Raw genomic sequence first — 18,211 nt, 5'->3', positions numbered from 1 at the left:
GAAGTGATACACAATTAGACGCAGGGAGACTCGAGAGGTACTCACTTTGGCACAGGCAGGATGACGCCCAACGTCCGGTACAAGATGGCTCCAATGACGTAGTACATTGTCGACTCCGAATCCGCCTCTGTCTCTGAAACAGATAATTTTGCAAATGATCAGCCCAATTAGTTAAAATCAAATATCCATTCATTTTATTTTTATATATATAGGTTTATCTTGTGCATAGGCACAGAATTCTGGCAAAAAACATCAAGCTTTGCGTAAAATACCAAGAAACAGTTGCCATTTTTACCTGAAAGAGATTGGTCATTTCAGAATCAGTATTTTAAACATTAAAGAAGGGAAATAGTTAATTCAAGTTGTCTGTTAGTGGTTAAGATGGTGGACATGGTTTGAATGAGAGAAAAAAATATATATATATTCCTCCAGAAAATATGACACCTTCAAATCTGCTATTTAAATCATAGGCTGGTGAGATTGTGATTATGATTAATAAAATGTGAGCTAACTTGCACTGACAAGGTCAATGATACAAACAGACTAAAGAGAAAGTGTCTATTGGGGAAGCAAACCAGCACAGATCTCCTCTGTGTCTCTTCAACCTGCAACACCAGCTTACATTCACTGTCACCGACAAACGCTCCGTCGGCTACATCAAAGGGAAGTTTGTAATTTGCGGCACATTCCTGAAGCGTGTGACAGCTACATATTTCATACTCCTAATTAAGCTTCTGAGTTTAAAGACGTGCGGCTAATTCAGGTGAAAGATCCTTTGTGTGGCTGGAGACACTGTTTGTGTTAGTTTGTTCACCTCTGAGCCGCGAGTAGCTCACCTATTGCTCAGTTAGACCTCACACACAAGCCTCACTTCTAAAAGCAAGCCCATCGCTCAAAGGGGGGGAAGTAACTTAAGAAAGAAATAAAGTCAAAGTCAAGTCAAAGCGTTGCAGCTCTCTTTAGACAGCGTCCTTCTATCATTTACTCCCCCCCCCCCCTAGTTTCGTATCCCCTTTCCTCCTCCACCTCCACCACCCTCCTCTGTTGTTGGCATTTTCCAACCAACTTTTCAACACTCCTTTACAACCCCTCGCCTTCCATCGCTCCCTCTGGTGTTCTTTTGACAAAAAGAGCAGGGGCTCCCGAGGAGACGCACTGTCCCTCTGTAAATGTCACTTTGTCTCGAGTGAGGCGGGCGGAGAAAAGTAAGAGGGAAAGAGTTCATGTTGAGGGACGCCACTCCCTCCTTTGCCCTTTTAGGCCGAGAGAAGCGATGGAGGAGCATCAGCAGAGGGGGACGGAGGAGGGGAGGAGAAAGAGAGGTCGGGCGGATGGGGTCGATGGTATCAGATGTACTGGGTGACTCATCCAAAATCTGTCGGAAGAGAGATAGCTATGCAAGACAGGCGAGGCGAGGCGAGAAAGAGACGAAAAAGATCCTGACAGTGGGAGAGAAAAAAAGCAAATGTGAGGAGAATAGAAAAAAAATAGATTAAAGTCGGGGATGAAAGAGCCTATGTGTCACGGTTCAATGATTTCTGGACCCGAATGCAGATGCACAAAGACACATGTAGGTGCAGTCAAGACGCTTTAATGTCACCGGTGATTGTTCAAACCTACTGGGAGACTGAAGCACAGGAAATAACATGAGCGGGAACAATGCACAAACATAAAAAAACATCGCCTCCGAGCCGGTTGCAAAGCAGAACTGAACAAACACAAACACAGGTAAGCCAGGAAATTACAAAGTTAGAAAAGAACACAAAGATAAAGAAAGAAACCAAATGCACAGCAGGTAACTGCATCGGCTTTGTAAACTTAGCAAAGTATTTGCTTTCACTAAATTCATTGAGTTTTATTTGTTAAGCAAATACACAAAATTGTAAGTTTTGACCAATCAGGAGGTCAGGCAAGTTAAAAACAGGGTCTGCTGATCATTCCTGCATTTCTTCATGAAAAGCTTTCATGAAGAAATATCATTAAGCAAAGAATATGATTGATGGCAAGTCATACATTTCATGTCTACATATGGAATAAAGTGGTTAGATCCCCCAAACCTGGTGAGCAGTGACACCAGAATTGTTGGTATTAAGAATTCAAAATGTTTCAAAAAGTTTTTATAACTATGAAATATACATAATGAGAACAAAACCTAATTAGTTGGCATCAGTTAGCTGGTATTTCTCTTCAAAAGCTGAGTGCATGTGAAGCCACTCAGCTTGAGGGGCAGATCATGTGAGTAAGGTGGATCCTAATTGGAGAGTGTCCACAAAGGCATGCAAATGACAAAGTCAGTGTATTGTGGGTAAACTGTTAATCAGTGAGCGGGGGGGGGGGGGGGGGGGGGGGGGGGGGGGGGGGGGGGGGGGGGGGGGGGCTGCACTCCTACCCGTGCGACTGATTAATTCCACAAAAAAATTGCCCCTGAACAGACTTTTCGTCACTCTCTCTCTCCTCGTCAAACCTCTAAGTGATTGGTGGTCAGCTGTTATCCAGCAAAATGGCAACCCACAATTCACCTGCAGTGAACTTTAATACGCCATCTGTCAGGGGGAAGATGTGCTCGGACTTGATGCTCAGCAATAATTCATGGTTTTAATCAAAGATCGAAAAGCTCCAGCCAAATAGTCCCTTGTGAGTTGCTCTTTATCTTCCTCCAAAGGTTCTTTCTTGTAACAAAAGCATTTTTCTATTGGCCAATGAACCAGACAGACTGACAAGATAACTTACCCCAGCCCAAATATGAATTGACAACAATGCTACCCACTTTTTTTTAAAATTATTATACTGTTTTACATAATGCCACTGTATACACTCCACTCCATACCGAGTTTAATTTAAATTCTGTTCTCTCAAATTTAGCTAAAACATTCTGGCTGTTGAGAAGTTTGACAAATATAAATATTCGCTCTCTTAGAAAGTGGATGAAACGATTGATAGCACTTGCAGATCTGTTTGTTAACCATATATACACGAAGATAGACAACTTGTGTCTCCATCTCCAGCCAGAGATGAAGCCCAAATATCCCAGATATGAGCTCTGCCATCTTGTTTATCTGGAGCCGGCACGGTATAGTGATCGAGGGCTGGAGTCAGATTATCAAGGTCCCAAATAACTTATTAAAAGCAAACTTATCAGACACATAATCAAAAGGACATAGAAAGCCCTGAAATGAATTGCATTTATTTCCAGTGTAATTAGACTTTTAAGTTTGCCCATGTCCCCTCTGCTAACATGGAGGAGGCAGGGTGGATGACCTACGCTGCATCCAGCCAGCAGCTTTGGAGTCTCTGTAGAGCTGGAGCCAAGAGCCAAGATTAGCTAAACAGGGAACAGGGTAAGTGGTTAGCCTGGCTTTGTAAAGGGTTCACAACTATGCCTCCCAACACATCTAAAGCTCACTAATTAACACATTGAATCTATTGTAGGAACAGAAATGGAAACATGAGAAGCCGTGTCCCTAATTGGGAAACAAAGTTAGGAGCAGTGACTTCCTGAAGTGCTGTATTATTGTTGATGTAACTTTTTGTGTACAGTTGAAACAAACTAATGCAAGACTATAGGCTACATTGTGGTATCACTCTTCTCATTTCATTCCATTTCTCTATTAAAGGGAGACAGTAGGGATATTGTGTCCTAACATGTCAAACTATTTCTATTAAAGCCATCAGCACTGATTATCAACCAAGAAAGTCATATTCCAAGCTCATGATAAGTTTAATATCAACATAGCAAGAGTGAAAGTGCAAATAAGAAAGTCATTCTTACTTAAGATCAGAGATTATTGTGTTTTTGTTCTTTCTTGATGCATTCTCAAAGTTAATGTTGCATAACCATTAGCTTGTACAAGCACTGGGATAGTTAAAATATGAAATCATTGTTGGCTCGTATATGTTTTGATGAATGTGTGTGTGCGCGGCTGCGAGATGGCACGTACTGTCTGCATGTGTAGCTGTGAGAGAAAGAGAGAGACAGCGGCGGGAGAGAGGGGAGTTCAACACCTCGAAAATCGGTGAAGAACAGTCCCAGCCTCTGCCCAGTGAAGCGGCTCATGAACCTATCAATTGACTGCGCGTATGTGCGCACAGACCCACACAAAGGTGCCGCTGGGCCTTTATGAGCATGTTTAAGCTGTCCATCTGAGATGGGCTTTCATTACGGAGTAAATGAACCAAACAAACTGATAGCAATCAACGGGAGAACTCAACACATGGGCGGCCAATGGGAAGAGGCAGAGTTTCCACAGGGGCAAAGGGTACTAATCATTTCCTATCTCAAGTCTATATGGAGGCTATATGAAGTTTGGATGGAATAATTTATGAAATGGAATATGCTAAAATGGAACTTACATGTCCTGAGTATCATATGAGAGGATAGCAGTGTAAATGTGCTGCATCCGGTCACTTTTATCGCACCGGCACACCAAGGGACAAAAAAACGGTGGCGGAAAAAAGGCATGAAAAGCAGTGAAGAAAACAAAGGGACATTTTCAATGGAGAATAAGAAAGAAGAAAAAAACATTGCATTGTAGTAGCATAAAACAAGCTTACCCAGAAAGCTTAATAAACAGGTTCTGTTTCATGAAAGCAAAAAGGATGGTTGGGTGGCGGAGTAAGCAATTTACATTCTGCATAATGTGGGCACAGATATGAGGTGAGTTGAGGTGAGGTGCCCTGAGGTTCTGGTAGAGGATGTTCCGAGCGTCAGTCAAAGAGATTCAGCGTCATCACTGCGAGTCAGAGGTCAGAGACAGCTCTGCTCTCTCTCTCGGCCTGCAGCCTCTCTGAACTTTAATTTGGGGAAGGGGACAGGGTGCCAGACAGGAAGTCTGCCAGTCTAATTTCCTGCGAGATGTGACCTTTGCCTTCATTGGCAGTGCATTGCCTCTGCCACGGTAATTCCCTTTTCTACCATAACCTACATTTTCCCCCACTGTTTTAGGTCCATTTGGTTCCCCTCCATGACGTGAGCTCCCGTGTCTCCTGGCAGCGTATTTCTATTTATAATCGCCCCTATTATTCCTTTGTGTTGCGTTTGGATGATCACTTTACTTACTTGAAACCACATGGAAAAAGATTCACAGCAGTTAAGACAAACAGCAGTTAACTTTCTTCTGCTGCTAAAAGCGGAGATTCCTCTTTTTCGAAATCATATGAGGACTTGATGCACTCAAGGGGATGCAGCAGACTTCCTCACAGATGAAAGACCGGCATTTTCTTGAGAAGCCCTCCAGGGCCTCTTTACAGTCCAAGTCATTTCGCAGTGTTGCCCTTCGATGTCCTTGAGAAGGCTTCTATCTGCTTCCATGAGACACATCTCTGAGTGTGTGAATTCACACTGGGATAACTCTTCTCTTCTAGCCGTCTGACCTTGGCTAAAGAGCGTTGAGGGGAGTAAAAACGTTTCCTCTTATGTCTAAGACTCGAGGCTGCTTGTGTGTATGAAAACTGAATCAGATCCAAATCGTGGTTATGAGCTCAGTTTTTAGACCCACTGAAGAAAGACGGCTGTTTGCCACCTGTATGAGCCACTTTCAGTGATATCCCTAGTCCTTGGACCTTGAATCTGGTTGAAAATATACTAGCCTTGATAATTGTTTCTTGATAGTTCTTGAAAGAAATATAAAAATTCACCATATGTTCATGGTCTTAACCTTACCCCCACAACACAGTGAATAGTACAGAGTAGCAGCAAAAAGCTGAACTGTTGGGCAAACCCTGGTCAGGGGATTTCTTCGTGATAGTTCTCCTACCTTCCGTAGGGGTGGTGAAGACCTCTTTAGGGATGTAGAGCTTGTCCTCTGCGGTTCTGGCCCAGTCCTTCATCCCCCTCCGGCCCCTCATGGGGAAGTTGATATCACTGGAAACTGCTGACACCGGCTCTCGTTGGATGGTTATCACTGGACAAACAAGAGATATAAATCACCTGAAACTCACTGCAGCGACAAAGTTGGGACTGACACAAGAAAACAGCGGATAAGGATTTGATAAATGCGGTGTGCCAAAAACTATGAAAGCTGTGTTGTGTATCTCGATTGAGTTTTTTCAAGTCAAAATTCATAAATTAAATGAGTACGTTTTTTTAGGCCTGAGAAGTTGCACTGGATAATACTTGACACTTACTGAGGTTGTTCGTAACCACCAGAAAACTCTGAAAAGGCTTCTGGGCTTCGCCGATGAGGTGAATGAAATCCTCTAATGTCCTCATCAGCAAAGCGGCACCGGGAGCGACCTGCGGACGGAGTGAGGAACAACACAGCTCAGCATTGATTGTGACGTCAACATAACCGTAAGCCGTGGCGGACTTTCTGTGAGACATCGCTCACCCGCCGAAACATTTTTATTCGTTTCATTATCTAGACCAATGATTGCGTTCCAGGGTGGTAAACTGTGACCATGTGGGATAGAATATCATACTGGGTTTGCTTGTTTATCGGGTCCAGATGGCATGTAAACACACCTCAACTCAAGGGCATCAAGCTGGGTCGCACACAAAAACACACAAATGTGCAAAGACACATATTTTTTGTCTATTGCCTGGTGTAATTAATATGAAGCAACTGTGTTTAGTAAACAGGTGTGTTTTTATGACTGTAATAATTAAAAGTTAATGTAGGGTGTGTGTGCACAGGCAATACTTAATCACACACACACACACATTTAGGACACCTGGTAGAGTTATAGGCAGCCACCGGTTACAGTAAAGAGGTGTACAGGGAGACACACAAACACACACACACACAAACACAAACAACTTTACCTGGTGAGCGTCCTCCCATTTCTCTAGATTTTCCATGTCCAACATGTGACTGACTATCTGGAAGAATTTCTAGACACAAGATGCAGTAGTTGTTAATGCCTAAGGAACTCAAGAATCACACAACAGTGTTGGGCATTGTCCCTTGAACCCACCAACCACTCATACTGCAGTACTCTTCTTTAATTAGGTACACAGGCATATTGTTAAATATAAAATGTCTGTGAATTGTATTGTATCGTAAAACAGGAGAATAAAATCACCTCTGAGGCCACAGGCACTGTGCGGCCGTAAGTCACTGTTATGCACACTCGACTGTAGAAAGTAGAGTTTTAACATTTAATCAATTTAGAGGTATATCTGTGTGTGAGGCCGTGTCTACGACTGCATTGTTCGCGTGGTTTCTTGACTTTCCGAGAGTCGAGTCGGTGGTTCTGCCTACCTGCACGTCGTCGGGAGCTGGGATGTAGGTTGCTCTTTTGAAGGTGTCCGTCACATTTCGCAGGATCTCCGTGGAAAAGAGAAGGTCGCCACTGTAGTAGCTCCTCCTCTGAAAGAGCTCCAGGAGAGTCCTTACGATCTGAGACATGCCCTCCCCGGCCAGGGTCCTCTGACCCTTCGCGAGATGCTCTCGTAACTGCAACATTACACAGAGAGGGGGGTCAGATGAAGTCTTAACATGCGTGGTCCGTAACAACGGCAGAAATGGCAGTAATCACAGAAATGTTTTGGATGCGAGCTGAGGGGAATGTTTCAAGAAAGAAGGAATTATATATGTACATGGTTGGATTTTCAAGACAGGTGAGCAAAAACAGGCCTAGCATTACTCTGAGACAAAATGTGGTGTTCATACCTTCAGAGAAAGAGACAGACAGAAAGATGGAAGTGTGTGTGTAAGCGTGTGTAAGCGTGTGTAAGCGTGTGTGTGTGTGTGTGTGTGTGTGTGTGTGTGTGTGTGTGTGTGTGTGTGTGTGTGCGTGCGTGCGTGTGTGCGTGTGCGTGTGTGCGTGTATTTGATGTGCAGAAAAGGGGGAGAATAAAGTAGAGAGACAGCCTGGAAGAACAGAAGATAACAGCAATCACAGAAAATTAATTATTGACTCCTGGAGTTAATGAAAGCTTGCTACAGAAAGCTAACAGAGCGGCCTGCTCCGTCATGCACAATCCCTGACCCCCATCTCCTTCCGCCATCATCGAGGAGATGAAAAAGGTGGAAGTTCACAGCGCAGGGAAACAGTCTGGCTGATGAACACATTCATTAGCCGTGTTCATTAATTGATAAGTGTGAGCGCGGAGCTCCTGAAAAGCTAATCAGAGATACCAGGCAAGCTTAGAGGAAAGAGACTCCAATATCTCGGGTACAATTTTAAAGTTGAACAGAGGTACTTGACGACTGGAAATGGGGCAGTTGAGTGAGAAAATTACTTTTGAGAAAAGGTAGAGACTGACAAGTTGGATGAAGGTGAAGCAGAGAACCAACCTAAGTGGCTAAAATGATGCCAAGGGAAAAGGCAACTCCATTTTAGCTCCACCAAGGAGGTTATGCTTTTATCTGCGTTTGTCTGTCTGTTAGTTTGCAGGATTACACAAAAACTACTGGAAAAACTACAACAAAACTTGGAAGTATGCAGTGTGGGTGAGGAAAGAACTCATTCAATGTTGGTGAGAATGTGAATCCAGGGCCTGATCCAGGAAATTTTGTGTGTGTGTAATTTGCTGCAGATCCAAATACAAATCAAGATCGATAGTGAATTTAAATGTGATGCCATGGGCCTTAGTGGTGGTATGCCCTCTTAATTTCTTCTTGCTGACGGTGTGAAAATATCATTGCAGAGGCAGCTTCTTAGTTTGGGAGTAGGGATTCGTTAAAAAGGTAACTCACAGTTAAATGTAAATATCTAAATTCAAGTGAGACGCATCTGGCGAAGCTCGGAGGACCCCAGAAAGCAACTCCATTAATGTCCAGCATGCAGCGACGACTAGCAGATCCTAGAAGAAATGAGACACAAACAGAGAACATGAAATTCAGCAAATTTGGAAATTAAATCTGCCCAGTCACTCATTGTCTACAGTACTGCTGATGTCTATACTGGAGGCTGACATGCTGTGCTTCAGTAGAATCTACATGGAGCAGAAACATGCATCAGGATGGAGAAAGATACTCAGTATACGGATACTACTGCCTGAAAACACGTAATAACCTCGTTTGAATTCTGGAACTAACTTTCCATTCATCATAGGGTCAGGGTTAAACACAGGATGTCGTGTGCTCAATGAATTGAAGTAGATCCAGGGCTGTTTGGCATTTGGCAACCTCACAATGACAACGGATACAAAAACGGAGGTTGAAAATTCAAACAAAAGGTTTCATTGGTTGTTTTCTTGTTGAAAAATTGTATGTTGGATTGTTACAATAACCAAATAGTCTACAGTTCTACAGTGTTGAGGAGCCGATACCTGTCTGATTGAACCTAGTGCCAAACAACTGCCAGCTTCTCCCAAGCCAAAATAAATATGCACAAGCAAAACTCTGGCTCTTCCTTTTTTAAAAAGACTAATAGATTGTAATAAATAAAGTGTTAAGTAAGTCTGTTAATTAAATTTGGTACATCGGCTGAGCTCAGACGTACTGTTCTTTACCGGCGGGCTCCGCCTGATTCGGACAGACATGCTTTGATGTCATGGCCAATGCTCATGGTTTGAGAGATGAAGAAACACACGTTTATATTACAGTCCGTCTGAACCACATTTGCTCTTGGCTTAAATGATGTAACAGTGTCTAAGAAAGAAAAGAAAAAAAAAAGATTTTGAGATTTGTTCTTGTTTCTGCTCTTGGAAGTTAAAAGCAAAGCTCTGGCAGCCGGCTGGTAGAGAAACTCTGAAGTAACACAGCAATAAGGTTTGACAGCATTCAAACATTTCTGCCGGACTAATTAAGGGGAGACGCTGGTTTAATGCATGAATTGGATATTTTATTATGACTGCCTCGGTATATCAAAGCTAAAAATAGGAATACTGTATTTTACTGTAAATTACTTTCAGCCTTCGAAATTTGACACATGCAGAAGAGTTAATTCAGGATATTCTTATTAGTTGCTATCTATTTTACAGTGTTGTCTGTGCTACTTTGACGATTGCTCTGCGGTTGTTTTCACAGAGAAACATTTGAAGTGGAACATTAAGGTATTTTTTTGGGGGGATTTTTATTTTGTTGATTAAGTATGAGGTTCTGTAACTTCATTATTTTCTCTACCTCCATATGCTACATGCCACATCACTGACAGATTACTGCTTGGGCAAAGTGGGCACATGCTCAGGCCCCTCGAGCCAATGGGGGTCCTTGGCCTTAAGATTTACTATCATATACTTTTTAATGTGCTGATGACAAATTTAGGTATTTTCCATCCTGGGCCCTACATTTAGAAATGTGGGTGTGTATATAAACACATATAAACCAGATCACCTCGGCCGGCAGCCACGACACAGAGGCTACAATTCAATCTTAAGGGGGAACTGTGACAGTCCATGAAGCGTCCAATTAAGTGTTTTGTTTTGCCATTAAATTGTTATTCTGGGACTTTGCTATGTGTCTGGCAACATTACACAGACCTGGCTCAACGAGAGGTCTCACTCGCCACCGTGCAGCAGCGGGCGGTCCCTCTATTGCCTGTTGCCGCGCTCTCTTCTCAGCTCTTCAGTTTGAAGGAGCTCTTTGTCCATCGAGTCAAACGCTTCATCAGCGTTGTCCACATCCAGGAAAAGATGCAGCGATAATAGTTTCTCTCAGTGAAATCTAAACTCCTCTCTCTCCGAATCGCTCTCTCACGTCTCCACCTCTGTCTTCATGCAAACAACCCGAGTCCCACGAGGCTTGAGAGTGAGACATGTGTGTTGCTGCCAGGCTATTAGCAAAGACCCAGTGTAACAATTTACATTTAATGGACTGTCACTGCTGCCCCATAAGAATACACTGTAGTCACTGCCACCATGTCGCTGCTGCTTTTTTAAGTACCATTCATTAACACGGACATATTTATAAATATTAGAATTCCCCTTCAAGTAACACAGTTTTCTTTTATATTAGAGTAAATGTGATTTTGTAACAGGATTTTTTAAATGTATATATTGCCTGTTTCTGACGCCTCAGGAGAGCATTCCTTGCAAATGTTGAGGGTAACGAATAAACTTTGGACCTGGATGACAACATGATGATAGCATACTGTCACTCCACTGCCATTGACCCCTTGAACAATAAGTGTTCTTCTAAGAAGGCCTAAACAATCATGCGGTCTCATGTAGTCCCACTTTTGGTGCTAATGTATGTAAACTCCTAAAGCTGAATGTGGCATGTACAAAAAGACCTAAATAATTCCAAAGTGATAAGTGCTGTGTGTGTGGCTGTTGTCCAGGGCCTGTGGTGATGATACATTCATTATATACATACATTCACTGGGCAAACAAGCCTCTTACATTCTAGGCCTGCAGGGCACATTTTCTACTGCCAGCGTATGACCGGTTGGAGCCTCGGCTACAGTGTGAGTCACTGAGTTCTCCAACATGCATCATTCACAAACACACGAACACACAATTTGTGATAAATAAAACATGCCAGCAGCAATATGAGCTTCAGGCGCGCCATGTGACTGACCAGTGGAGTTAGTTGGACACTTGTTGTAGACGGTTTCTCCAGCTGAGGCTCTCTTCCATGACATCGAGAGGAGATGCTCATCTTTACATATCTCATGAGGAGCTGTAGACGTAGGGGGAGAGACACATAGGAATAGTGAAGTGAAGCATAGTGTAGCAGGCTCACGGAAAAAAGAAAATTCATCACACACACACACACGCTAACACACACACACACGCTACCACTCCAACACCGAAGCCACAGAAAAAATAGGGAGACAGAAAAGCGCAAAAAAACAAGATTCAAATCAATGTTCTCCTGCAGCAGCTCCCAATCTTATTCCCTTGTACATTGCTCAGTGCTCTCTGTCAGTGTCACTGCCTCGGTACAGTATCTCACTCCTTGTTCATCTTACCCCCTCTCTTTATTCATCTGTTTCCCCCCCCACCCCCCTCCTCCCTCTCTTTCATAACCCTGATGAAAAAAATAAAAATAAAAACGAGGGGCAGCGCTGTGAAGATATTCCGAGGGGGCAGACGAGTGTTGGCAGAGGCGCTGCAGTGAGATGAAGTGGGACAGAGAGAGCACAGAGAGACACACAAAGAGAGGGGAAAATACGATATGATGTTCACCCTGCAAAGCCAACAGACAAGATCCTCGTCTTGTGTAAGAGATACTTGAGAGCCTCTCAAAACAAGGGGTCACGGTGGAGGCTGCACTCAAACATTTATCATTGGTAGCCTGTCAGAGGCGAATGTGGGGTTGAGACTTGTTCAAATTCCCCCCCCCACACACACACACACACACACACACACACACACACACACACACCTTCAGTCAACACACATGCTTATTAAGGGAACACTGATTCTTGCAGTGGCTGACACTCACAGTGGGTATTGAACATCTCAACTAGAAACACATAACAAAATGTATTCCATTCGTGGTTAGGGTTGGGTAATGAAACAAATTGTTGGTGCCTGAGCTATGTACCCAAATAGTTGCCTGGCTTACAGGCGACATTAATATCACCGCACTCTCTTCAAGGCCCTGGCAGCACGTAACATTTGCCTACAGTTTGCTAGGAGCCACCTCAAACTCGAGTTGACGTGACAACAAAATGTTTAAAGCTAGACGGTCCAATGTGTGGCCGTATTTCACGCAAAGGGATTCCAACACCGAGGACGTGCAGCTAATGTTTGAAAACCATTTCCAGACAATTGGTGACGAGTGTCAATCTGTCAATAACTTGCCTAAGCAGTGAAAAAGCTGATTGACTGTTGTTCTGGGGATACATTTTAAAAAAATGTATCGTTATCAGTGACTGTTTAGGCGCCTGAACTATTTTAAAAGCATCGATGTAGCACTGCCATCGGACAATACCCAACCTTATTCATAAGTTTGAGTTTGCTTCTAGTCATTGACCAGTTCTCGAAAACCAGCCTCTTTTCACGTTCACGTTTTTCATGCATCAAAAATCATCCATTCATCCTTTATCAGTGTAATGTTTCCTGTGCTACTGCTGGCACGCAACACTGAAGCAAAACATCACCCTTATATAACACTGTCCATAGTTTTTGGGCTTCAGGCCTTTATTTGATAGGACAGAGCATGAAAGGGGGAGAGAAAGTGGCGAAGACGTGCAACAAAGGGCCAGGTCGGAATCGAACATGCGTTGGCTGCGGGAGAACTCAAGCCTCTGTACAAGCCTCCTGTCTAAACAGTTGGGGAAAATGGTGTTTTCATCAAATGGTGTTTATTTTTGTCTCCTAAGACACATTTGGTGATTGTGGCCAAAGAACAACTCTTCCACTTCCCGAAATATGGAACACGCATCATATGCTGTCTTTCTACCCAGCAGACGTTCTGTCTTGTCTAGAAGTTGTCTTGGTCTTCCGGATATTGTCTTGACCTTTCAAAGTTTCCTGTACTTTTGTGGGCATCAATCAGCTTAATTTCCAGATCCTCCGTCGGCTGCTTAGAGGAACCAATGGTTGTTGAGTGTAATCACAGGGTTTGAGAACTCATCACCTCTGGAAATGTCATCAGCGGATAATTCTGCCTTACAAGTTTTAATGAGTCACTTAAGACTCCATTACAACTTAATTAAGTTCCAGCGAGCTGCCTAGACTTTTGCATTCGCCACAATTGCTGTGTATCGCTTTCTTTTCCATACGTTCATAAAGCAAGAATTAACAGCACGATAACGCTCGATGAAAGACTGTTTGTTTGTTGCAGTGTTTGTAGGTAAAAAAAAAATCAACAAACAAGGAAAGCACCACATGGAAAGGACATGAAAAATCCATGAAGAGGCAAAGATGGATGGGTATGAGAATCGACAGGAACACAGACAAGAGGCAGTCAAAGATCGGAAGAGTGCTGTTCTAAAAATATGGTCGAAGCCTTTAGTTGTGGTGTGAATCGACTCAGTGAATTGACATGCTGTGCGTGTGCAGCTCTCGCGCGCACACACACACACACACACACACACACACACACACACACACACACACACACACACACACACACACACACACACACACACACACACACACACAGGTACACACAGACACTTCGTTTTCCTGTCAGACACTCACTATGAGAGGTAGGCAGAGGGCACATTCCCACCTACCTTGTTTGGTCCAGACTTTTCAGTTTAGTCCGAACCAAAAGAAAAGGTGTGAAAGGTTCCTCGGACCACGGACTGGACTACCTGACCTAAATACGTTCTGACCAAGAGAGGTGGTCTCGGTCCGCATCAAACCAAACCCTCTGTTTTCGTTTGCAGTGTGAAACCAGTTCTTTGGATAGTTGATTTTCAGACCGAATGCAGGAAGTTGAAATTAGAAGAAGAAAAAGATGCAGAAGCCGTACTTGTCTCTCCAGAAATGGAGTTGCCCAGGCTCGCAGGATTACTTTACTTTACGATATAATGTTTGAATGACCATGAAATCAGAACTAGTGTTTAGTTGGTGATACCATAATGATATTGTAGATGGATCGGAAAATTATTAAAAATAAATTATTCTAAAATAATTTCCATTCAAATGGAAAGACTACAACTACCCACCAAATTGACAATGCGCCAACATCAGACGCACGCTGGTCTACAACTGCCAAGTACAGGACATGTGTATCTCTGAGGTCTTTAGTGCGCTCCCTAAATTGCTTTGTGAATCTAAAACTAACCAGATTAAACGTAGCTTTGACCTTGTTACAATTCCCACCCAGAGCAAATCAGCCACACAGGTAACGTCTAAGATGAATGGTTTATACAGAATAAGCTTGAATAATATGTACATAAGTATATAAACTGATGTTCTCCCTCATTTACTCAGCTCACACACTGAAGTCACTGACCAGGGCACTTCTTCTCGTTGCAGGAGCGAACCTCCTCTCCTGAGCCTTCACAGGGGTAGCCCTGTGCACCGGTGCCCTCACACATCCTGAAACGACGCTGCCAACCCGAGTCACATGTCTTGCTGCAGAGACTCCAGTGGTTCCAGCTGCCCCAGTTACCTCCACCTAGCAGCCAACAAGGCAGGGGAGGAAGAGTGGGTTGCGACAACAGCGGTGTGAGGTGTTGAGGGGAAACAGGAATTTATCTTGCAAGTCTGAGGCAGCTGCTGCTAAACCTTGTCTATTTTTTTCAGAGCAAAAAACAAATTAAGGCAGTGCGACCCCCCTCTGGTTCCCAGGTTCATTAAAACATACTAGTTTTCTTGTCCTCCAGGGCCCCGGACGACACAGACACGCAAGCCAAATTGGGTCCCAACCCACAAATTGCAAGGACGCAAAAAGGCAAATCACAAAAGACCATGCGGATGCCTTTGGATAATGCATGTTCTGTGTTTATATAATGGCATTTGAGCGCATGTGAGTGGGAATACTAAGCATTAATTTGTAAGCCTTACCACCACATGAAGGGTTGACGCAGTCTCTGCTCTCCTGATGGGGGCCCTTACATTCAGCCCAGCCGTGCGCCGACGAGCTGCAGCGTCTCTGCCTCTCCTGGGTTCCCGTGTTGCACGTCGCGCTGCACTTGGACCACGGCGCCCACTCCAACCACTGGCCCTCCACTGGACACAGGGAGAGAGGTGGAGGCAGATAAAGAGAGACAGAAAGGATGAGGTCAGAATGAGGACGTTTTTTGAGAGACACGGGGGGAAATCAGAATAGATTGATCCAGATTTTTGTAGAAAGGGAAGGAGGAAGTGGGTGCAGAGGAAAGAAAAGAGACACGGCGGAGAAAGTGAGGCGGCTACAAGGGAACAAAATGAGTTAAGATGCAGATCAAATTAACTGCAGGAGCTATTTGGTTTTCCATAAATAGCCACAAACAAACATAACACACTTTATGGGTCCGTGGACATTTTTTAAATATTTCAATCTGTTGTGAAACAGCTGATTACAATTCCTTTCATGCTTTGTTTTAAAGAGTTCACACAGAGTACAATCAGTAGGATTTTCATTCACAGTGGTATTATAAAGAACCCACATTTCAACTTTTGACTGGTATTTGCTCAGAATTAGATGCAAAAAAAAATGATATAATGTTGTACCGCCTGTCAGACGAGGCATGAATACCAAACAGCTTAACGTAAGTCTGATAACATGCACCGGTGTAATCAAAGACCCCACTGTCTCCTTCAATAAGGGAGTGTTGCTGCAGTGATTGAGCTGTCAAATAAATAAAAAAACAAAAACCCACATTCAACCAGACAAAAACAGCGAGATTAATCATTGGTAGTCTGTTTCGTCAAATATTTGTAATACCTTGTTAACTTCAAAGTTAGTCAGGGTTTGGACAGTTTTGAGATTCTGTGCCATAAAAAAAGAACAAAAGGTAATAGTGGAAATGCAGGTGAAGATCTGCGATAGATAAAATGTTGGTGAATACTGAGTTCCTGATACAGATTTTGGATTCAGAGATATCTGTTACCCCTATATGGTATATTTCAGAATATTGCAGAATTAAGTGACTCTATGAAATTGTTAGTTTTGACCATGGACTGTTAATAAAGATGGACGACTGACTGTTCCCCTACGGTGAAGCTGGAGCATCTTAATTGCCAACTGGTGTTTTGTTGCAGTATGGGTCATAAATCCTGTCTCCTCCATGTTAGTGGATGGGACATGGACCAAATTAAAAAGGTTATGTCAAAGGATTTTTTATAGGTAGTTCTTATCACATTGACGTATGTTCAAATGCTAGTGGTAAGTTTGGTTTTACATAATTATTTAATGTTATAAAAAAACGAGTGAAACGTCACGATTGACAGCTGAGGGTGACTCGTGATTGGTCGAGCATGGCTCCAAATGCACAGGATGGCAGCGCTCACATCAAGTCTTCTGGATAATGTGAGGAAGTGGAGACTGTGTTCATCTTTTTATTTTCATATTAATTACCAAAATCCTACCCTGCTTATAAAAGTGCACTCGTATCCCGGACAGCAAAGGCTTGTTAATGCATCTGTTTTCCTACTGACCGACCTGTATGATTGCTCCGGTTGAAGGTCTCAAGGGGATAATATTTAAAACACCACCTGTCGTAGCCGTAAACTTGACAAGGCAATGTTTTGCATTATAACACTGTCACACCGGCCGTGGCTTTTGGCGTACACATTAATTACCTGCACTGAATAGTTGATGTTCTATTCTCAGATAAATGCGTTGCACTTTCCACTCTCCTGTCACACAAACACATGTTTAGCTTTCCTCCTGGAGGTAATCATTTCAGAATGAGTAACAATCCAGTGCCTTGTTCAGTTGGCAGCAGTGTCACTTACGCTGAAAGAAATCCAGCTGATGGACGTCAGCTCGTCTTTCAATTGTGTTTTGCTTTGTCATATTTTACAACAATAACTACAGCAAAGCTATGATCATTTGATGACATTTCAAATGTACTTAAATAGCCAGTTTGTTGCTGTAAATGCAAACAGTCACGTACAATATTTTCACCTTAGAAAGCTAATAGAAAGCTAGGATGTTTATTTTTCAGGCAGGTAGCGTAGAATGGGTAGATCAGAGCTTTTTTGTTTTTGTTTTTTGTTTGCTTTAAACCCCCAAAAAACGGCTTAAAGACACAAAACAGATATAAAGTACTTTGATCACACGTACAAATACAATACAACTTTTACATTTAACATTAGATACAGTGTTGTCAGAATCCTGTGTACTGCTGTTTACTGTAGCTTTAAGTCTTGATAATAACCAAAAGAATATTTAGCAAGAAATGAGTTTCACATATGTGGAGCAATTCAAGTTTGGTCAAGGCTGATAAAACCTTCACTGACAAATCAGCTGTCCTAAACCTCTGCAGTTGAAACCTTAGCTATTGTAAATGTGCTGCAGGACTGTACAGTAGCCTGTCTGCATGTCTCTATTTTAACAAGAAAAGGAATTCAAAGTGAGAACTGTTCAGGCTCAGAATGATATACTGAGGTGCACATTACACACAAAAGGGCTGGAAGCAGCCGAGGAAGTGAAGCACAGTGTTTTAAATCTATTTGTCTGCTTCTCCCAGTGGGAAGTCAGTGCCAACTTCCCTTGGTAATGTGGTCAATCATGCTGTGTGCGATCTGTACAGTGTTCCAGCTATGTCTCAGGCTAACACCATGTCGGAGATGACAGCTTGAATTTAAATGTGAATGTTACATTTCTCAGGCCCTAATCCCGTCATTAAAGTCTTTAGTCTAAGAAAATGTATTTGAAAGACAATCAAAAGAGAAATAAACCTTTTTCCGACTGCTTATCGTTCTATCATCTGAAAAGGAATATGTCATAAATACGTAAGTTATGTTGGTGCACAGAGGAAACGGCATTTA

The 18,211-nt window shown here is 42.9% G+C and overlaps 1 protein-coding gene across 14 annotated transcripts in view; it reads right to left on the bottom strand.

Annotated features, from left to right (window-relative positions):
• adgrb2 (adhesion G protein-coupled receptor B2) overlaps nt 1-18,211 on the bottom strand; it is a 217,196-nt gene that overhangs the window by 78,893 nt on the left and 120,092 nt on the right. For all 14 annotated transcript variants that reach the window (XM_034599688.1, XM_034599694.1, XM_034599693.1 and 11 more), the window contains exons 5-13: nt 15,299-15,463; nt 14,745-14,909; nt 11,406-11,507; nt 8,640-8,746; nt 7,200-7,394; nt 6,761-6,829; nt 6,124-6,232; nt 5,754-5,900; nt 46-133 (exon numbers count right to left, since the gene is read on the bottom strand). In XM_034599688.1, coding sequence (XP_034455579.1) covers nt 46-133; nt 5,754-5,900; nt 6,124-6,232; nt 6,761-6,829; nt 7,200-7,394; nt 8,640-8,746; nt 11,406-11,507; nt 14,745-14,909; nt 15,299-15,463 — 1,147 coding nt within the window. The remainder of the gene's footprint in view (nt 1-45; nt 134-5,753; nt 5,901-6,123; nt 6,233-6,760; nt 6,830-7,199; nt 7,395-8,639; nt 8,747-11,405; nt 11,508-14,744; nt 14,910-15,298; nt 15,464-18,211) is intronic.

The sequence above is a fragment of the Hippoglossus hippoglossus genome, chromosome 11 (assembly GCF_009819705.1).
Source record: "Hippoglossus hippoglossus isolate fHipHip1 chromosome 11, fHipHip1.pri, whole genome shotgun sequence".
NCBI classification, from domain to species: Eukaryota; Metazoa; Chordata; class Actinopteri; order Pleuronectiformes; family Pleuronectidae; genus Hippoglossus; species Hippoglossus hippoglossus.
This window is presented reverse-complemented; position numbering and strand designations above follow the sequence as displayed.